The 19,345-nt window shown below is 46.7% G+C and overlaps 1 protein-coding gene across 3 annotated transcripts in view; it reads left to right on the top strand.

Annotated features, from left to right (window-relative positions):
• The first annotated feature begins 1,777 nt into the window (after window positions 1-1,777).
• Window positions 1,778-19,345, top strand: part of ERMP1 (endoplasmic reticulum metallopeptidase 1) — a 45,582-nt gene continuing 28,014 nt past the window's right edge. The window contains exons 1-4 of one of the 3 annotated variants that reach the window (XM_023243275.2): window positions 1,778-1,812; window positions 4,640-4,941; window positions 9,366-9,493; window positions 10,095-10,200. In XM_023243275.2, the coding sequence (XP_023099043.1) occupies window positions 1,793-1,812; window positions 4,640-4,941; window positions 9,366-9,493; window positions 10,095-10,200 (556 nt within the window). In that variant the 5' untranslated portion in view covers window positions 1,778-1,792. Of the gene's footprint in view, window positions 1,813-2,860; window positions 3,271-4,639; window positions 4,942-9,365; window positions 9,494-10,094; window positions 10,201-19,345 lie in introns of those variants that run through there. The other 2 variants (XM_023243273.2, XM_023243274.2) reach the window with 2 other exon arrangements.

Raw genomic sequence — 19,345 nt, forward strand, 5'->3', positions numbered from 1 at the left:
GCTTCATTCAGGTTATCGTGCATGTCTTCTCCTCGGAGAGATCTTCCTTGATCACCCGACTTAAAAAAACAGCCTAGGTCAGTCTCAATTACCAGCTTTCTTTTTCTTTCTTTTTTAAAATTCTTTTTAATGTTTATTTATTTTTGAGAGAGAGAAAGGAGAGCAGGGGAGGGCCAGAGAGAGAGGGAGACACAGAATCTGAAGCAGGCTCCAGGCTCTGAGCTGTCAGTACAGAGCCCGACACGGGGCTTGAACCCACGAACCATAAGACCATGACCTGGGCCAAAGTCGAACCCTTAACCGACTGAGTCACCCAGGTGCCCCTGCTTTATTTTTCTTTACGTGGCCTTTTATTCACCCACAAATACACACTCTCTTGTTTATTGTCTCCCACCTAGAACATAAGCTCTGCAAAGGCAGAAACATTGCTTTGTTCTTCTGTTTCCTCACCTTGGTCAGTATCTGACAGTCTACACGTCCAGCAACTGGTAGCTTAAAAATATTCAAATGTGAATACCACAGTTTATACAGCGTAGGAAGCTGCCATAAGGAACCCAACTATAATAACATCCACCCTCTAGGGCTTGACGAGGATCACAATAGGAAAATGGCTTTTGATCCAATCTGCAAAGGATTGTGTAAGAAGGAACACTCTGGGGGGCGCCTGGGTGGCTCTGTTGGTTAAGCATCCAACTTCAGCTCAAGTCAGGTTCTCACAGTTCGTGGGTTCAAGCCCTGCATCTGGCTCTCTGCTATCAGCACAGAGCCCACTTCAGATCCTCTGTCCCCCTCTATCTCTGCTCCTCCCTCTCTCTCTGTCAAAAATAAGTGAACATGAAAAAAAGAAAAAAAAAAGGGAACACTCTGGAAAATATTAATGAGACTTATGTGTGAGGATCTATCATGTTAACTGATTAATCCCTACTGAAACCCTTTAAGGCAGACATTATCTCCATTATCACAGATAAGGATCCTGAGGTTTTTAACTTGCATAATGCCGTATCTATCAAAGGTATGCAATTCAGGGTCAACAACCAGGCTCTTCTGCTCTGGTACACTGCCTCCCACAGAACATCATCAAAGGTGCTTAAATATAGGTTATGCTTCTGAAAATGAGACCTCAAACGATTTAGCCACTAACACAGCTCCTGAGGGGTACAACCTGTCCCTAGGTTTTCTGATACCCACCCAGTCCAGAAAGTGACGGCATAAAATAAGTGAAGCTTAAAAGACCGTGGAACGTATGTGCCCTTCCCCTAAGAACCAGTGAGCTCCACATCTTGTTTATGCTACAGTGGACGGATTGTTCCTGAAGTCTTACCTTCCAAAGTTTTTGGAAAGAGAGTAGCAAGAAAGCTGGTTCTTATAAAAGATAATACATATTCATTTGCCCAACGAATAAATACGTGTGGAGTGACAACCATGGGCTAGGTACAGAGATAAGCCCCTGGGAACATAGTGATGAATAAGATATAGACGTTGTCTTTGGTCTCACGGACCTCATAGGCTAAAAAGGATCTTAGTGAAAATTATGCTGCTGTCATAAAATTTCATTTGATGACTCAATGGAGAAGTATTTATTGACTACTTCACGTCCTGCTTTGTGTTAAGAGGAGGGAATTCAAATGGTGAGCAAAACCAGACCTGATTCCTGCCTTCATGGAGCTCACAGTCTCATGAGGAAGTTCTTAAGTAATTTACGTGCACATTTGGTATCAGGAGATGCTACAAATAGGGGAAACTGGCTTCATGAGATTAGATTTCTGCTTGAAGAAGTACCCCTTGAGCTGAGATGTGGAGGACAAATAAAAGGTAACTAGGCGAGGAGGGGAGGGAAGAATGCTCCAGGCAACTTAAATGACTCCTGAGAGGATCCTGTCGTACAAGGAAAGATGGTGAGCCAGAAAGACAGTGAAAGAGGGCTGTGTGGCTGGAGAGCTGGGAGTAAGGAGCACCGGGTTCCTGGTGGGCCTGAGTCCTGGCCGGGAGCAGACCCCGGGTGATGTACCTTCCCGGGCGGCCTCTAGGCTCACAGTCTTGCAACTGCGGCACCTCCCTGCTGGAGACACAGCTTTGAGGCGGAGGGGCTCCATGCATCAGCAGGCAGAGAGAAACCTAGATGGTCGGGAGCATCTGCAGGAAAACCAGGGCTCCGCCTCTTGGTGACATGGAGGGAGGAAGAGCTTTCCCCCATCCTTCCTTTCCAGAGTGCCACCCATATTCAGCAGTGGAGCAGAATGCTGTTTTGGGGTCCCACTGAACTGGATGTAAGTTCTTCATCGGTTACCGGTAAGTTTCTCAGCTATTCGGTAGGAATAAAGCAGGATGCTTAGGAGAATCCAACGAGGTAAAGTAAAGTACGAAAGCGCCAAGCACAGTGCTTGGCTCAGGGCAGATACTCAGCAAATAAGGGCTGTCATTTTTCTTCATCTGTTAAACGGAGACCGTGACAGTGCTGGTTGCCTGGCTTGGTCAGGAAGATGCGTGTTTGGATTGCGTATGTGGAAATGTTAGGCTGGGCCTCCGGGGCGCAGTCCTACTTCTAATTTTAAGAGCCAGGAGCTGACTTTTCCCAGCGCCCGTCCTCAGAACCTGCCCGGTGCACCGTGTGCATTCTCCGAAAAGCGACCTCTCGCTTTTTTCACGTTTCCAGGTTCCTGGGTAGCTTTCCGTTTGGGAACCTCCGTCCCCCACCGGGCAGAGCCGCCCTGCGGGAGCGGGCGCACCCGGCACGCCCACCCGGGGCCGCCCCGCCGCGGTGCCCGCCGGCGCTCGGCCCTCAGAGGCTGAGTCGCGGCGGGCCGGGCCAATCAGAATAAGTTTGGCCCTCTACAGTTTCCGTCCGCTCACTAGGAGGCGCTGCGGCGGCCGCGGCTGCTCCCGGGGCCGTCGCGGGCCGGAGCGGTGGGGCTGGGGGTGAAGGCTCGTGGCCATGGAGTGGGCTTCGGAGTCGGCGGCCGTGAGGCGGCACCGCGTCGGCGGGGAGCGCCGGGACGGCCCGGCGGCCGCGCCCCAGCCCGGGAGGGAGGCCCTGGCGCCGGAGCCGCCGGCGGACGCGGGCGGCGGCGGCGGCGGCGCGAGGACGCGGAAGCGGAGCGCGGGGGGCTACGCGAGCCGGGGCGCGGGGACCGGACTGTCCGAGGCGCGCGCCGCGCTGGGGCTGGCGCTCTACCTGCTCGCGCTGCGGGCGCTCGTGCAGCTCTCGCTGCAGCAGCTCGTGCTGCGCGGGGCCGCCGGGCGCCCGGGGGATTTCGACGCACGCCAAGCCAGGTACCCGCCGCTCCCGCCCGGCCCGCGCGTCTCCTCCGCCGCGGCCGCGGTTGGGTCCCGGGCTCCGCACCTGCGTGCGCCCGCCCCGCGGGACCGCCCGGGCTCGCCGGCGCCGCGCGGCCGCACGTGGGGCGGGGCGGGCCCCGCGCGCCCCTCTGGCGGAGTCCCCGCGTGCGGGTCGCGGAGCTGGCGTGGCCCTCTGTGGATCCGGCGGTGCGGTCCGGGGTGGCCCGGGGGGCGGATTGCACCGGCCTGTTCGCCTCGGTTCTGCCGGGCGCGTGGAGGGTTGACAGTCGCCCCCCATCTTCTGGAGCAACTTCCACTTTTTAGTCGCCTTCCTGCATTCCGTATGAAATGGGGAGTGAAATTTGTGTGTCTAGACCGTTTGATAAATTCGGTTTGGGTGGGGAGGTGATAATGGGGATAACGCGGTGCTCTTCCGGAGGGTCACGGTCCTCACACCCGTAAGCCGTGGGGGGCTTCCGGAGGACTGCACCTTCAAAATTCTACCATTTTGGGGGTTCTCAGATTCTCGGAGCGTGTCCTTGGGCTCCTGGTGTGTAAGATTTGGTGGTTTTCTTTGCTTTTGTTTTAAATTCAAGAAGAGACCTTTAAAGGTATTGTAACCCTAAGTAGGTCAGAGCTCCTAAAATCACAAGCTAGCATAGTTTTCAGCAGCCTCGGTGTTTTAAAAACTTTGGAATACAAAGTGCTGGAAGCTTATTTTCTTAAAGACGTTTTGGAGCACACCTCCCCCACTCCCTTTTTGCCCACTTGGAATGTAGTGAAAAGATAACACGTTCTGTTTTGTTTTGTTTTGTTTGTTTTAGGGGTAGGGTTGGCTTGGGCCTGAATTGTTATTAGGCTCAGTGTGCACACCGTGGAGAGGGCTGAGTCCCTTCTCATCGATCGGAAGTTTGTTTTTGTTTTTGTTTTTGCTTATTTAACCTCTTGACTTATTTGTCTTTGCTCATTGGCTTTTGCTACTTAGAATCAGTAACTCTCCAGGGCGAAGCTCAGTGAGGCCGGATTCTGTCTGTCCAGCCTGCAGCAGCCACACGTTTTGAGTCGAGTCCCTAGTCTTTGTATTGGTTTGATATGGGGATAGGAAGCATTTGGGAGCGGGGCGGATCGGGAAAACTGAAGGGAGGAACTCACAGAAGGCATAATAAACAGATGGAACTTTACAAGGGATTTTTCACAGGGTACCTGAAATAATAAAAGCCTTTTTGTACGTGAGAGGTCAAAGAACTGGCTTTTGCCGGGGGTGAGGGGGGGATGGGGGGAGGTCAGGAAAAGTTGCCTCGTGTGAAGCATTCATTTCAAGCCTGGCACGCCATGTCATCGTCGTTCTTTTGGTTCCTTCCAGGGATTATCTTGAACACATCACATCCATTGGCCCCAGGACTACAGGAAGTCCAGAAAATGAGATTCTGACCGTCCATTACCTCTTGGAACAGATTAAACTGATTGAAGTTCAAAGCAGCAGCCTTCACAGGATTTCAGTAGATGTCCAACGGCCCACCGGCTCCTTTAGCATTGACTTCTTGGGGGGTTTTACAAGCTACTATGACAACATCACCAACGTCGTGGTAAAGCTGGAGCCCAGGGACGGGGCCCAGCATGCTGTCCTGGCTAACTGTCATTTTGACTCCGTGGCCAACTCCCCAGGTACGTACCTGACTTTCAGTCATTTTGGAGTTGGACTTGAGTACACCCAGAGAGCTTACCAACCCCCAAGCTGCTTGGGCAGTTGTAGGGCACCATTTTGGGGGGGTTGTATTATTTTTTTGACAAACCTGTTTTTCAGCGTGATGGAATTGAAGATAATTAGAATAGTATCATTTAGTATAAGATCCAAACCTTCACTGTTCTCTCAAGTGCTTTCTTTCTCTCTTTCTTCCTTCCTTCCTGCCTTCCTTTCTTCCTTCCTTCCTTCCTTCCTTCCTTCCTTCCTTCCTTCCTTCCTCTTTCTTTCTTTCTTTCTTTCTTTCTTTCTTTCTTTCTTTCTTTCTTTCTTTCTTTCTTTCTTTCTTTCTTTCTTTCTGTCTTCCTTCCTTCCTTCCTTCCTTCCTTCCTTCCTTCCTTCCTTCCTTCCTTCATTAGGGCCAGCAGCCCAGTGACTGTACAGGGAGTGTGTCACAGCTGCCTTGCCCAGTGACTGTACAGGGAGCAGATCACAGCTGCCTTGCCAGGGTGCAGGAGTGTGTCCCTGAGTCTTGGGGTTAGGTTCTGCCACGTCGGTGTTTACTCAGCTCCGTGGTATAGGAGGCTGTGGGCATTTGGGATGAAGGAATAGGTTTCGCCTTCAAGGGAGGGAGGGCTTCCGGGGACAGCTCCCCTAGCAGAGTCTGTCACCCTGCAAAGTGAGGATTTGGGCCCACTGGGGATGCCATACTCTTAGAAGAGCTCATTGATCACAAATCTTGCTCTGAAAATACTTTGGCACAATGGAATACTTGATGTTCAGGACGGTGCCTGACACGATAAAACATTTGTAGAATGAAGGAGAATTCTCTAAATTGAAGTTCCATTTTTTAAAATAAGATTCACAAGAGAAATGTGTGCAGTAGCTAGATTTGAAGTAGGGACAGATGGAAAATAGTAGCATTTTGCAGTGGAATCCTGGCACTTTAGAGATGGAGGAAGTGAGATAGTGTCTGGTGCTGTCCGGTTCAACCCTGTCTTTTGTCACGGAATAAACTTAGCTGGTCAACACTGATCAGAGACAGAGGTGGCACCAGAGGCTGCGGTTCTGGCCAGCCAATTATTTGAGCTACATTTGAAAGGAAGGAGAGTATAGTTAAGTTCCTTTTGGCAAAATACCTAACCTCTTCTCTGCTCCATTTCTGATCTGCAAAATGGAGATTAATTCCTAATAATTGTTACTTGACTGTAATATTTCTGGATTGCTCGAACCCATAGCAGGCTCAAAGGAATATCCAGATATAAAAGATAAAACACAAGATACAAAAGTTATACAGAAGGTAGAATTTATTTGCTTGATGAAATGACTCACACTAGGGTTTCTTTAATCAGAAAGCTTGCCAACTGCATTTAGAAGGTAATGTGCTTTTTCGAGTGTCCGTGTATAGACATCTGCTTTATAAAGTCACAAATACCTTTGTGTGTGCTAAGGAAGCCAGTAGTCCTTCATGCCTGTTTCAGAGAAGCTGTAAAATCAGTGTCCCCCTACGCCCACTATTATAATGCTTAAATTCTTGGGTGGGACAGATTAACACCAGGGTTATTTAAGAGCATTATAAAAGAAAGATGTGTATACGAGTATCAGAAACATAGTGCCAGATGTCATAAATCACATACATGGAGTCCAGGAATGAAAGAATGGCAATTTTGTGGGTCATTGGAACCCATTTTTAATTAAAATTGTCTACGAATACCTAGCCGACAGTCTCAAGGAAATTTCTGTTCATTGCAAATTGTTAAAAAAAAAATCCCCATGTTTCACTTAGTTCATCCATTGAAAGGATGTAGGTGATAGTCTATTTTGTGACTGTGCTTTTCAACTTTTTTTTTTTTTTTTTTTTTTTTAAACACCCTTTCTTCTCACCAGCGTATCTGGAACTTAGGAACTGATACCAATTCGGAGTAATGTTACCCACAGAAAAGCCTTAAGTTTCTTCTTGGTTTTGCTGCACGGTTCCAGGTTGTTGGTAGAAGAGACGTGGAGTTATTTTAGTGGTGGTTTCAATTTCAGGGTTAATTCTAAGTGGAAAGGGATATTGACAAACCACCCAGCCTTTATAGATACTGTCCTCTAACTTGTCTTTGCTTTCTTAAAGGCATTTAACCCTTCTTTAGTCCTGTTCTCAGGTGCCAGAACCATTAAAATAAAGGAAGATAAGTGGACAGTTTAACTTTTTAATCAGCCCTATATATATTTCTTTCAATTTCTCTCTCACTTTGAATAAAAAATTTAGGGGCGCCTGGGTGGCTCAGTCGGTTAAGCATCTGACTTCGGCTCAGGTCATGATCTCATGGTCCATGGGTTCGTGCCCTGCATCGGGCTCTGTGCTGACAGCTCAGAGTCTGGAGCCTGTTTCGGGTTCTGTGTCTCCCTCTTTCTCTGACCCTCCCCTGTTCATGCACTCTCTCTGTCTCAAAAATAAATAAATGTTAAAAAAAAAAAATTAAAACAAAATTTATTGTTTGCTGTTTACATTAAAGTAACTCAGAGTGTCAAAGTGAAAAACCATGAATTTCACTTGGTTGTAGAAATGTGTTACTTCTTACTGATAGCTACCTATGCTTTCTGCTTGATGGTAATTAGATAATTATTACTTTGGTTCACTTTGATTCAAATGCAACTTGGTGATCACCACCAGGACAAGGACAGCTGATAAGTGGTTTCTCCTTGAGTAGGAATGGGTCTGGAATTGAACAGCCCCAAAATGAGCATTTTAGCCGGCTGCAGAGCCCTTCTTAAATTTGTAAAGAGAAGAAGGAACAATTAGCACTGGATTGGACCACATTTTCTTGTAATCCTCCCGACACACCTCAAATAAACGTCATTGGCCCTGCCCTCCAGACCGACCAGGAGGAAATTGTAGGGTAAATAACAGCTAGGACTTACCGCCCAAGTCTTTCTTGCTCTGAAACCCACACTGAATTCCATAGCACCCTGCCTCCCAATATGCACACCCAGAAATGCTTCTGCCTGGGTTATTACTATGTCTATTTACTTGGCTTACTCTTTAAACTTTTTATTATGGACAATTTCGAACATGTGCAAAACCAGAATTGTTTAACCTGAGCATACCTGTCAGCCGACTTCAAAGGTCCGGTCTGGTTTCTTTCCCCTCTGCAACCCCTGAGAATTTTGAAGCAGATCTCAGCTGTACTCAGTCCTCTGTATTTCAGTCTGCTCCCACCCAAAGATAGGATTCGTTTTGGGCATGCTCGTAACACCATGAATTATCTCACCTAAAAAGTAAAAACTTACCGAGAATTCCCCAATATCCTCAGATGTCTAGTCTACCTACCTCTTACAGTGCTTTTAAAAAAATCAGGGCATTAAAGTCATCTTTATAATCATGTTTAATTAACATACGAAGTGTCTGAGTCAAGAAGAAGTGAAGTGCTTTGATGAGGTCCTCTGCAGATTTCTCAGCACGGGGACCAGGGAGGCTCTTCAGGTCATTGGTCTCCTCTCCTGTGTCTTACTCGATTTGATGTCGTCTCTGTACTTTTTCATCACATGATCCCCTTCATCACATAATCTTCACAAAATGCTCCGTCACCCAGACCACCCGCTCTGTGAAAGTGGAGTGACGTGCAGCTTTGTGATCCTGGCAGGAAAAGAAGCAGGAAGGTCGTGGTGGTGCGGGAGATGATGGAGGAAGCCAGAACCCCAGAAGTGAGAATATCCCAGAGGGCGTGGAGTGAGGATGAAGGGCGGACCAGATTGCCCGGGCTTGAGGGAGGAATGCGGGTTTTCAGTTAACTGAGATCCTGCCTGGTTGATGGTTCAACAGATAGGAGTCAAGTGACTGCTCTCGGCTGGCAGTGACAGATGTGCTTGTAGTCTTGCAGCCAGTGTTGTGCTTTCTTTCTTTCTTTTTTAAGTGTCTTGTTTATTTTTGAGGAAGAGAGAGAGAGTGCAAGTAGGGAAGGGAGAGAAAGGGACAGAGGGTCTGCAGCAGGCTTTGTGCTGACGACAACGAGCCCGATAAGGAGCTTGGGCTCACCAGCCGTGAGGTCATGACTGGAGCTGGAGTCTGACACTCAACCACCTGAGCCAGCCAGGTGCCCGTGGTGCTTTCTTGACGAGAAAACCGTTCCTAGCCATGACGGTTCACACCATAAAAGTTTTAAAATCTGAGAAGCGGGGCTCCCGGGTGGCTCAGCGTGTTGAGCGTCCGACTCTTGATTTCGGCTCAGGTCATGACACCAGGGTCGTGGGATTGAGCCCCGCGTCGGGCTCCTCGCTGATCACGGAGCCTGCTTAAGATTCTGTCTCTCCCTCACCCTCTGTCCCTCTCCCTTGCTCTTGGCACGCTCTCTCTCAAATAAAAAATAAATGTAAAACAACCAACCTTCGGTCTGAGAAGCAAATCTTTCTTTCTGATTTGAAGGTGCCAGCGATGATGCAGTGAGCTGCTCAGTGATGCTGGAAGTGCTCCGTGTCTTGTCGACATCTTCAGAAGCCCTGCGTCACGCTGTCATATTTCTCTTTAATGGTGCCGAGGAAAACGTCTTGCAAGTGAGAGTTTACTCTCTTCAGTACTAGACCTGAGCAACGATGACGACCGTAGCTCGCGCTTAGGCATTTCGCTCATGCTTTTGAGTAGCATCGTAAGACGATGTGCAAAAGAAATACCGTCCGTGGCGGTGCTGTAAAAACCCCGCAGCCGCCGTGTACACGGGTTCAGTACTCGCACGCTCACGTCATCTTGTCAGCGTTTGAGTCCTGCAAGGGCTTTGTGATGGCGTAATTAGACATGTCAGGTTTTCTGTGACCCTGGGGCGTCAGAGAGGTTTCGAGGCAGGCACGCAGCATGCGGATTGTCCTTCCTCTTCTGTTGGTTTGCCCGGCCTCACACTTACTGCGGGTATTGTTTGGCACCGCTCACGGAAGTCAGGCTGCCTTCGGCGATGGTGACTTTCCACTCAGCAAGCTGCACGCGGCCAGTGTGCGTAGAGACACGGATCGGTGTCTTCAGGTCCTGCCTTTGAAAAAAACGATGATTTTCCTCTTCTTCCCCTTGTCAACGTAGACCTTCTGTCTTTAAAATAAACCAAAGAAAGACTTTGATAATTTAAGATTGTTTCACCTCCATCTGTTTTATTTCCTTCTTATTCAGGCCAGTCATGGTTTCATAACTCAGCACCCTTGGGCCAGCCTGATTCGTGCATTTATTAACCTGGAGGCAGCGGGCGTGGGAGGGAAAGAGCTTGTGTTCCAAACAGGTACGTGAGCCGTATTTTACATTTTAATGCAGTTGCGTCGTGTACTTTAATGCAGTTCTCGTATTTGTGGAAGTGGAAGTTCTTCAAACATAAGCAATTTCCCTAATGAAATGAATGTTCTTTTTGGAGCGTGAGGTAGTCTGTGTCTGTCGGCGTTGGGAGGTTTTAACAAGGTGATACGACCAGCCCCTGACACTCACACTGCGCTGATCACACGTCACGTGTGTTCAAAGCCTCGTATGTTTGTCATGTCACTTAATCCTCAAAGCAGCCTGAGGGAGAAGTATGGTCGTTACTGTCATTTTGCAGATGGGAAAACCAAGGCAGGAGACTTGTCAGGCGGCCCGGGGTTTCACAGCTGGGAGCAGGCACAGCGGGGTTGGACCCGGGTGGTCCTGACCCGTGTTCTTAGCCACCAACCAGATTGTCATGTAGGCGGTGGACTTACCTGTATCCGTTATGGATGATTATGATATAAGTAATATTAAACGACAGTCATTTCCTGAATTGAAATGAGAAAAAGGGCTTTAAATTTATCTTTGAGTTAATTTGAATGTGACAGAATTCAGTAATACTTTAGCCAGAGAACTGTTTTTAACTTCTGAAGGATAACAAGATTATAAATTACAAGGGGAACATCCATTAAGTTAGTATCATCTGTCATCTTTTTTTTTTTTTTTTTTGAGAGAGCACGCAGGGGAGGGGCAGAGAGAGAGGAGAGAGGGAAAAAGAATCCCCAGCAGGCTCCACGCTGCCAGCACAGAGCCCAGTTCAGGACTTGAACTCACAAACGTGAGATCACGACCTGAGCCAAAGTCAAGAGTCACACTTAACCCGACTGAACCACCCAGGCACCCCTGTCATTTTCTTTGTCTTTAAAAAAAAAATTTTTTTTTAATCTTTATTTCAGAGAGAGAGAGGGAGGGGCAGAGAGAGAGGGAGACACAGAATCTGAAGCAGGCTCCAGGCTCTGAGGTGTCAGCACAGAGCCTGATGTAGAGCTTGAACTCACAAACTGCGAGATCATGACCTTAGCCAAAGTCGGACGCTTAACCGACTGAGCCACCCAGGCGCCCCAGCCCCTGTCATCTTTCTTAACAGGGTTCATAGCTCTGGGCTTCCTAAAAGCTGCTCTGGGAAGTTTCTTGCCATTTCCCCTCTGTGTTAGGAATTTGGATAGTGCATTATAGCTGGACAGACAGCATCTGGTCGGCGTTCTACAGTGAGGGGTCTGAGACAGGCCAGGAAAAGTGAGTAAGCAGATGGAGAACTCGGTTTTTAGTGCCCTCTACACACATGGTATTGGTTAAGATGCGCTGAGTGCCGAGTACGTCTTTATATACAAGCTAAACAGAACCGTATTTTAATATTCTCCAACCAACTTATCTTAGACTTTCACTGTTTAAAATGGTTGTATGTTTTAGGCCAGCTAACCTCTGAGTATCTCAAGGTCACGAGATGAGGAGCAAAGCGCTCCTTTCTTTCTGACTCAGACCTTCCTGTGTGTTCTCACGCCTCAGCTGACTACTGAGAAGGAGCTGGTCTTAGTATCCGTAGGGCTCAGCAGATGCCACACTCTTACCCGGCCCCTCTAGTTCTGGGGCTCAGTCAGGATAGGAGGACTACTTGGTGTAACAACCACCAGGTCAAAAAGCAGCAAGAGAAGATTCCGTAAGCAGAGCTGACGTCGCGTCTGTCCTCCGGCGAAAATGTCAGGGCCCTGCACGGGCAGGAGCGCGTCTTCGTAGGCTCCCCCCCCCCCCCCCCCGGAAGTGTGCTGTGTGTCACATGCTCGGCCGTTGTCCCAGCACGCTGGCCCCGTACTCCCGGGACCCAAATCACAGCCGGTCTTAAGGTTGGGTCTGTACCGTTCCTGAATGTATGCTGTGCGTGTGTATAAAAATATATTTTATCCATATGTAGTTCAGAGAGGTTAAAACACCTCTACCTAGGGCAGGTTAGATCTAGAGCAAAGTTAATTCCTTCATTTCCATGTATTGAGTACTCAGTTTTACTAGGTGTGACTAGCCTATAGTAGGTGTTCTGTTTAGTAAATGTAGATAGTTTTACATAAAAATTGCACAATTGCATGCATTTTAGATATAATTGTACTGTCTGGAAAGAGTCAAACAAACTGCCCTCAGAGTCACTGCCGGCTGGGGAGTGTCGCCTGGTGAAGCAGGGGTGGTGTCCCTGGAGCAGAGGATGGGGCTAAATGTGAAAATTCTGACCTCTCCGTTGTTTCATGAATTTAGAACCAGAATGTCATTACTGCTTTACTTCTTACAGTTTTGTGTACTGTTTACGTTTTTTGCATTGCATATAATTACTTTAACAATAGGCAAAGAACAGACTTGTTACCAGTTAGCAGTATGCAGTTGATGCTCGGACCTTGAACCCCACAGGGGTTAGGGGCACTGACCCCTTGCGTGGTTGAAAATCTGCGTGTAACTCTGGGCTCCCCGAAAGCTAACTAGTGCAGTCTCCTGCAGACCGGAAGCCTAACTGATCAGACAGTCGGTTAAGCCCTGCTCTTTGTGTTGTGTGTGTTGTATATTCTCACAATAAAGCGAGCTAGAGAAAGTGTGGTTGAGAAAATACATTTACAGCATTGCACGTGTTCATTGAAGAAAATCTGCACAGAAGTGGGCCGAGTTCCGAGCCGTATTGTTGGAGGACTGACTGTGCATGCAGTTCACGTGCTTCACTCGTGCGGAAAGAAAATCCTCACACTTGAAAAGTAATGTTTTCCGGAGGGGCGTCCTGCAGGAGGTTTGGAGAGAGTATTTCCCTCCTGTCTCCGAGTTTCTAGGCCGCGTTTCCCTCCAGGTTTGGGGGCTGATCCTGGTGGCTGCAGCGCACACACGCCGGCTCTCCGGGCTCTGACATTCAGTGCCTTTCCCTGTGTCTCACCCGCGGGTGCCGCCGCCCGGAGCGAGTCAGCCTCGCCTCCGCTTTGACCAGAAGAGGGGAAGGCCACCAGGATTTGGGGTTCCGCTGGGCTCCTTAAACAGGCACAGGTCCTGTCCTGGGAACTTCTAACTTCTATTCTCTCTGGTGCTCCATTGTCCCCTCAGAGATTCATTCGGGGTTTTTAGTGACTAGACTGGAATAATCATTACTGCCTAATTGTTTTTAAAGGGCCAGACTGCATGAAGGAATGACTTAGCTTATCAGATTAGTGATTTATATCATGACTCAGTAAGGCTGACTTAATAATTCTGAAGGTGTGATAAAATGCATAGATTAAACCAGTTAATATCTGTGCCCTGTGAGAAATTCAGATACTACCAACCTCGAGTAGAAGAAAGCCCAAAAGCCAAGGGGTCACAGACTCCTTTTTTTCTCTGGCGAACAGTACCATGCCCTGTGACTCTACTACCCCCAGATACCCGGTAATTCACCCACTAATGGTAAGATTCAGTGGTTTCTAGATCTGTGCGCAGAGTTGAGTGATCATCACCGCAGTCCATTTTAGAATCTCCTTCTTGCCCCAGAGAGAGACCCCGTGCTCTCTCAGTCTACCTTCTTTCAGTTCGTGTGCTATTTTCTAAGGTTCATCCGTGTTGTAGCACGTGGGGGTACTTCGTTCTTTTTTATGGCTGAATTACGCCCATTGTATAGACTGATGGATTTCGTTCATCGTTTGTCAGTTGATGGACATGTGGATTGATTGTACTTCTAGGCTATCGTGGATAATGCTGCTGTGAACATTTGTGTGTAAGTCTGTGTGTAAGACCTACATCTTCCTTTCTTACGGGGGGATGCCCGGGGCTGAAATTCCCGGTTCGTATGGTAAATTAATGTTTAACTTTTAAAGAAACTGCCCGAGTAAGTAGTGAAGCTTTTATTTCAGAAGAAATGTAAATTCAGATAACAATAAGACTTTTTAAAATTTTATTGATTTATTTGGAATTTTTTGAATTTTAGATTTGCAAAAAGCAGGGAGGCTACCGCCCAGCGCTGATGCATGTAGAGAAACAGGTGGTTGCGTACAGTGCCAGGGGGAGCGTGGATCGATGCGGTTTGGGGCACTTTGGCCGTAGCGACTGCTTGAAAACACGTGTGGACGCTTCCGTCCGACACACCCACTTGTAGGACTTGATCGTGGAGAAGTAAGTGCACATACGCACGCAGATCTGAGTCCTGCAGAGTCTTCTTGGCTTTTAAGAAGACTGAAGAATTGAGAACGCTTTCCAGGTCCGCACGTGGCAGACTGCTTGTATTAATGGTGACCTCACATTTTCCCCTCTTCCATCGTTCATTTTTCCCTCCCTGTCAGATCATTTCCGTCTGCACTCGACACGCCTTTCCTCTCTTCTTCGGGAAACCACTTTGACCTCCTTCACCCCCAGACCACTGCTCATTTCTCTCTTCTCATCTAGTGCGAACTCCTTCAGGAGTGGAATTCTTTGTCCTGCTGGGCTCCCGGAACGCCCAGCACAGGCTCTAGTTGGACGACCGCGTTCAGATCCCCCCGGAGCACACCCCCTCGGCGAGCCACCTCGAACAAGTCACACGGTGCTCCGTGCTTTAGTCCCTCATCTGTAAAGTTGGGGTGGTGTTAGCGCCCGCTCCTCAAGAGTCTTCACCACCGCGTGAAATCCTCAGCTCCGGAATCTCTCCTCTGAGGGCTCCCTTTGCCTTGTTTGTACTTTGGGGAGCGTCTCACCCAGGAGCTGACTGACTTGCCCATCTGTCTTCCTTTTTACACCAGAACTTGACCTGGCAGCCTCAGCAGGTGATCAGTGAGAAGCCGGAGCGGGGCTGGAGCTCTCTAAGCGGGTGAAGGCCGGGTAGTGGATATTTAAAACTAAATTTCTTTCCTGCTGACAGGTCTTACATTTTTTACAGGCTTTGTTACCTAATGTTTATTCATTTTTGAGGGACAGAGACAGAGCACGAGTGGGGTTGGAGAAGAGAGAGAGGGAGACACAGAATCTGAACAGGCTCCAGGCTCTGAGCTGCCGGGACGTAGCCCGACGTGGGGCTTGAACTCACGAACCACGGGATCGTGACCTGAGCCAGAGTCAGAACTTGGACTGAGCCACCCGGGTGCCCCTGCAAGTATTTTTTATGGCACAATGCAGAAGATGAACTTGACATCTTAAGCGTCTTTGTCTTATATCGAGAAAGAAAAGCATGCGGCTCTGCGTGTTTAGCCTGAGGGGTTTTTATAAACTGAATATAATCCTGTGACCAGAACCCACATCAAGACTAAGAGTATTGCCCGTACTCGAGAAGCCTCCCCTGTGACCTTTCCCAGCCTTTCCTCCCAGCAAGGTTACTGCTATCCTGACTTCTGTCTTAACAGGTTTAATTTTGCTCGTATCTGAACTTTCTCCAAACGGACTCATGCACGGTTTTCCCTTACGTATGGCTTCCTTTTTCACTCGGCGGCATGTCTGTAAGATGCATCGATCTTGTGTGTGGCAGACTTCTTTTTTATCGCTAAATACTGTTCCAGTGATGAGAGTGTCCACTCTACCGGTGATGTTAGATTGTGGGTTTTGGCCCTTAGGAATGGTGCTGTTGTGAACTTCCTTGTGAACGTCTTTGGTACACGTGTGTGTGTATGCTCACCTCTGAGTAGAATTAGTGAGTCACCGCGTGTGCATCTGCTCAGCTTTGCTAGATAACTGCCATACCTAGATGTGAAAATCCTAAATAAAATATTAGCGAACTGAATCCAGCAACGTGTGTGTGCGTGTGTATGTGTGTATACATGATGTTTTCCAACAGAGTTGAGCTTATTCCAAGAATATGAGATGTTTTTTCCCCTTAAGTTTTGGGTTTCCAAAATGATTCAATATTTGCACACACTGCAAAGTGAGCACCACAATACATTTAGTTAACATCCATCTTCATAGTTATAATTTTTTTCTTGTGTTGAGAACTTTTAAGATCTATTCTCCTAGCAGCTCCGGTATGGTACGGTATTATTACCTGTAGTCAGCATGCTGTGCGTGCCATCCCCAGGACTGACTTATTTCATAACTTCGAGTTTGTACCTTTCCGTCACCTTCACCCATTTCAGCCACCCCCCAGCCCCCACTTCCGGCAGCTGTCAGTCTGTTCCTTGTATCTATGAGTTTGGATTTTTGTTTAGATATCACATATAAGAGAGAGCATATGATATTTAGTTTTCTGTATGACTTATTTTGTACAGTGCCCTCGAGGCCTATCCATCCTGTTGCAAATGGCAAGATTCCCTTCTTTTTCATGGCTGAATACCATTCCGTCGTACACATATTCCACGTTTTCTTTATCCATTCGTCCATCGATGGACACTTCAGTTATTTCCACATCCTATCGTAGATAATGCCGCAGTGTCCGTGGGGATCCACACTGTTTTCCAGAGTGGCTGCTCCAGTTTACATTCCCACCAGCAGTGCACAGGGTTCCCTTTTCTCCATATTCTTGCCAGCACCTGTCATCTCTTGTCTTTTCGGTAAAAGCCATTCTAACAGGTGTGCATAAGTCGTGGTTTCAGTTTGCGTTTCCCTGATGATTAGTGATGGTGAGCCCCTTTTCGTGTACCCATTGGCTATCTGGATGTCTTAATTTGGAAAAATATCTCTTCAAATCTTTCGCCCAGGTTTTAATTGGATTTTTTTTTTTTTTTTTTTTTTTTTTTTTTTTTTTTTGCCATTGAGTTGTAGGAGTGCTTTATATATTTTGGATATCTACCCTTTATCAAGATATAGGCAAATATTTTCTCCCATTCTGCCGATTGCCTTTTAATTTTGTTGGTTTCCTTTGCTATGAAAAAGCTTTTTAGCTTGACGTATTTCCATTTATTTAACTTTTGTTGTCTTCGCTTTTGGTGTGAAATGCAAAAAATCATTGCCAAGACCAATGTCAAAGAACATTACTAAACCCGCATTGTTTTGTTTTTTTTTTTTTTTTACTGTTTATTTTTGAGAGAGAGAGGGAGACATGGAATTTGAAGTGGGCTTTGGGCTCCAACCTGTCAGCACAGATCATATTTTACATGACCTAAGCCAAAGATCATGACCTGAGCCAAAGTCAGATGCTTAACTGACTGAGCCACCCAGGTGCCCCTAGATTTGGGTTTTATGTTCAAATCTTTAATCAGTCTTGAGTTCATCTTTGTGTATGATGTCAGAGTGGTCCAATTTCATTCTTTTGCGTGTGGCTGTCCAGTTTTTCCAGCACCATTTATTGAAGAGATTGTTCTTTCCCGGTATATGTATGTTCTTGGCTCTTTTCACATAAATCGATTGAACATGTATGTGTGGGTTTATCTCTGGGCTCTCTCTTCTATTCCGTTGATGTGTATTCTGGTTTTTTGCCAGTGCCTTACTGTTTTGATTACTGTGGCTTTGTAGTATCGTTAGAAATCAGGAAGTGTGGTGCCTCCAGCATTGTTGTTCTTAAGATTGTCTTGGCTATTCATAGTCTTCTGTGCTCCCATACAGATTTTTAATTGTTCTATTTCTGTGAAAAATGCCATTGGAATTTTGATAGGGATCGCGTTGAATCTGTATATTGTTCTGGGCATTACGGACACGTTAACAGTATTAGGTCTTCTAGTCCCTGAACGTGGAATATCATCTTTCCATTTATCTGTGGAAGTAAATAATCTTCATTTTCTCTCATTAATGTCTTAAAATTTTTCAGTGGACAGGTCTTTAACCTCCTTGGTTAAGTTTATTCCTAGGTATATTACTATTTTTGTTGCAATTATAAGTGGGATTTATTTTCTTAATTTCTCTTTCTCATACTTCATCATTAGTGTAGAGAAATGTAACTGATTTTTGTATATAGATTCTATATCCTGCAACTTTAGTGAATGGTTAAATGAGAATGGTTTAATATTTGAAAATCAATCTATTTCACACATTATCAGAATAAAGGAGAAAAACCATCTCAATTGATAATCTCAATATAATCATCTCAGTAGACAAAGAACAAGGATATGTCCCTTCATAACAGTACATTTATGATGTTCATAGAATATGACAATATAAAACCGTTATTTAGTAGATGATTTCCAATAATGACCTAATTTTTTTTTTTTTTAAGTTTATTTATTTTGAGAGAGCGAGAACACGATCAAGGGAGGGGCAGAAAGAAAGGGAGAGAAAGAGAATACCAAGTGGGCTTTGTGCTGTCAGTGCAGAGCCTGACTTGGGACTCGAACTCATGAACCCCAAGATCAGGCATGACTTGAGCTGAAACTGGGAGACACTTCACCAACTGAGCCACCCAGGCACCCCTATTTTTGTGTTTTTTTTTTTTTAAATCAGACCTCTAATCCAGGATCAAATAGCATTTTATTGTCATGTTTTATTAGCTATATCACAGTGATTCTATAACACACACATCACAAATACAGAAGTGTAAAACTTAGTCATGGTGAGGTGCATACCTCTGAGCCCCAGGTGAGAAGCCGGGCTCCTGTCACACCCTCCAGGTGGCTGTCACCTGCCCCTTCTCAGATACAGCACCTGCTCTCTCACCTCAGAGTAGCATTATCGTCCTGCTATTCAGGATATTCTCTTTTCTAGTTTAGCTTTGCCTGTTTTTCATATGGTTTTCATAGTATTTTATTTAAAAATTTTTTAACGTTTATTTTTGAGAGAGAGAGCACGCACATGTGTGAATGAGTGGGAGAGGGTTGCGGGGAGTGGGGGAGACACAGAATCCAAGCAGGCTCCAAGCTCTGAGCTGTCAGCACAGAGCCTGATGCGGGGCTCGAACCCATGAAGCGTAAGATCATGACCTGAGTCAAAGTCGGGCGCTCAACTGACTGAACCACCCCGGTGCTCCTTCATAGTATTTTAATAGTATACCTTTGGTTATTAACATCTAATTGTAATAGTAATAGTATTTTAACATGGTAAGATTTGATCACCTAGGTTTTCTCACCGCTGTTTTCCCTTTCTCCTTTCACATCTGTGTCCTCCGTGCATCCTGTCGGGAGGCATCTCCTGTCTGTCTGGGCACTGATGATGGTAACTTCTGGTCATTTGATGGTGGTATTTGCCAGGTTTTCTAACTGCTTTCCCCTTTGTGATAGGCCCTCTGAGACTGTACCTGCCTTGTTTCTCGTGAGACTTTGATCCTGTTTCAGCAGACATTGAGATTCTTGCTCCAAAGCATTTCTACGTGATGTTAG

Source organism: Felis catus, chromosome D4, assembly GCF_018350175.1.
Source record: "Felis catus isolate Fca126 chromosome D4, F.catus_Fca126_mat1.0, whole genome shotgun sequence".
Classification (NCBI taxonomy): domain Eukaryota; kingdom Metazoa; phylum Chordata; class Mammalia; order Carnivora; family Felidae; genus Felis; species Felis catus.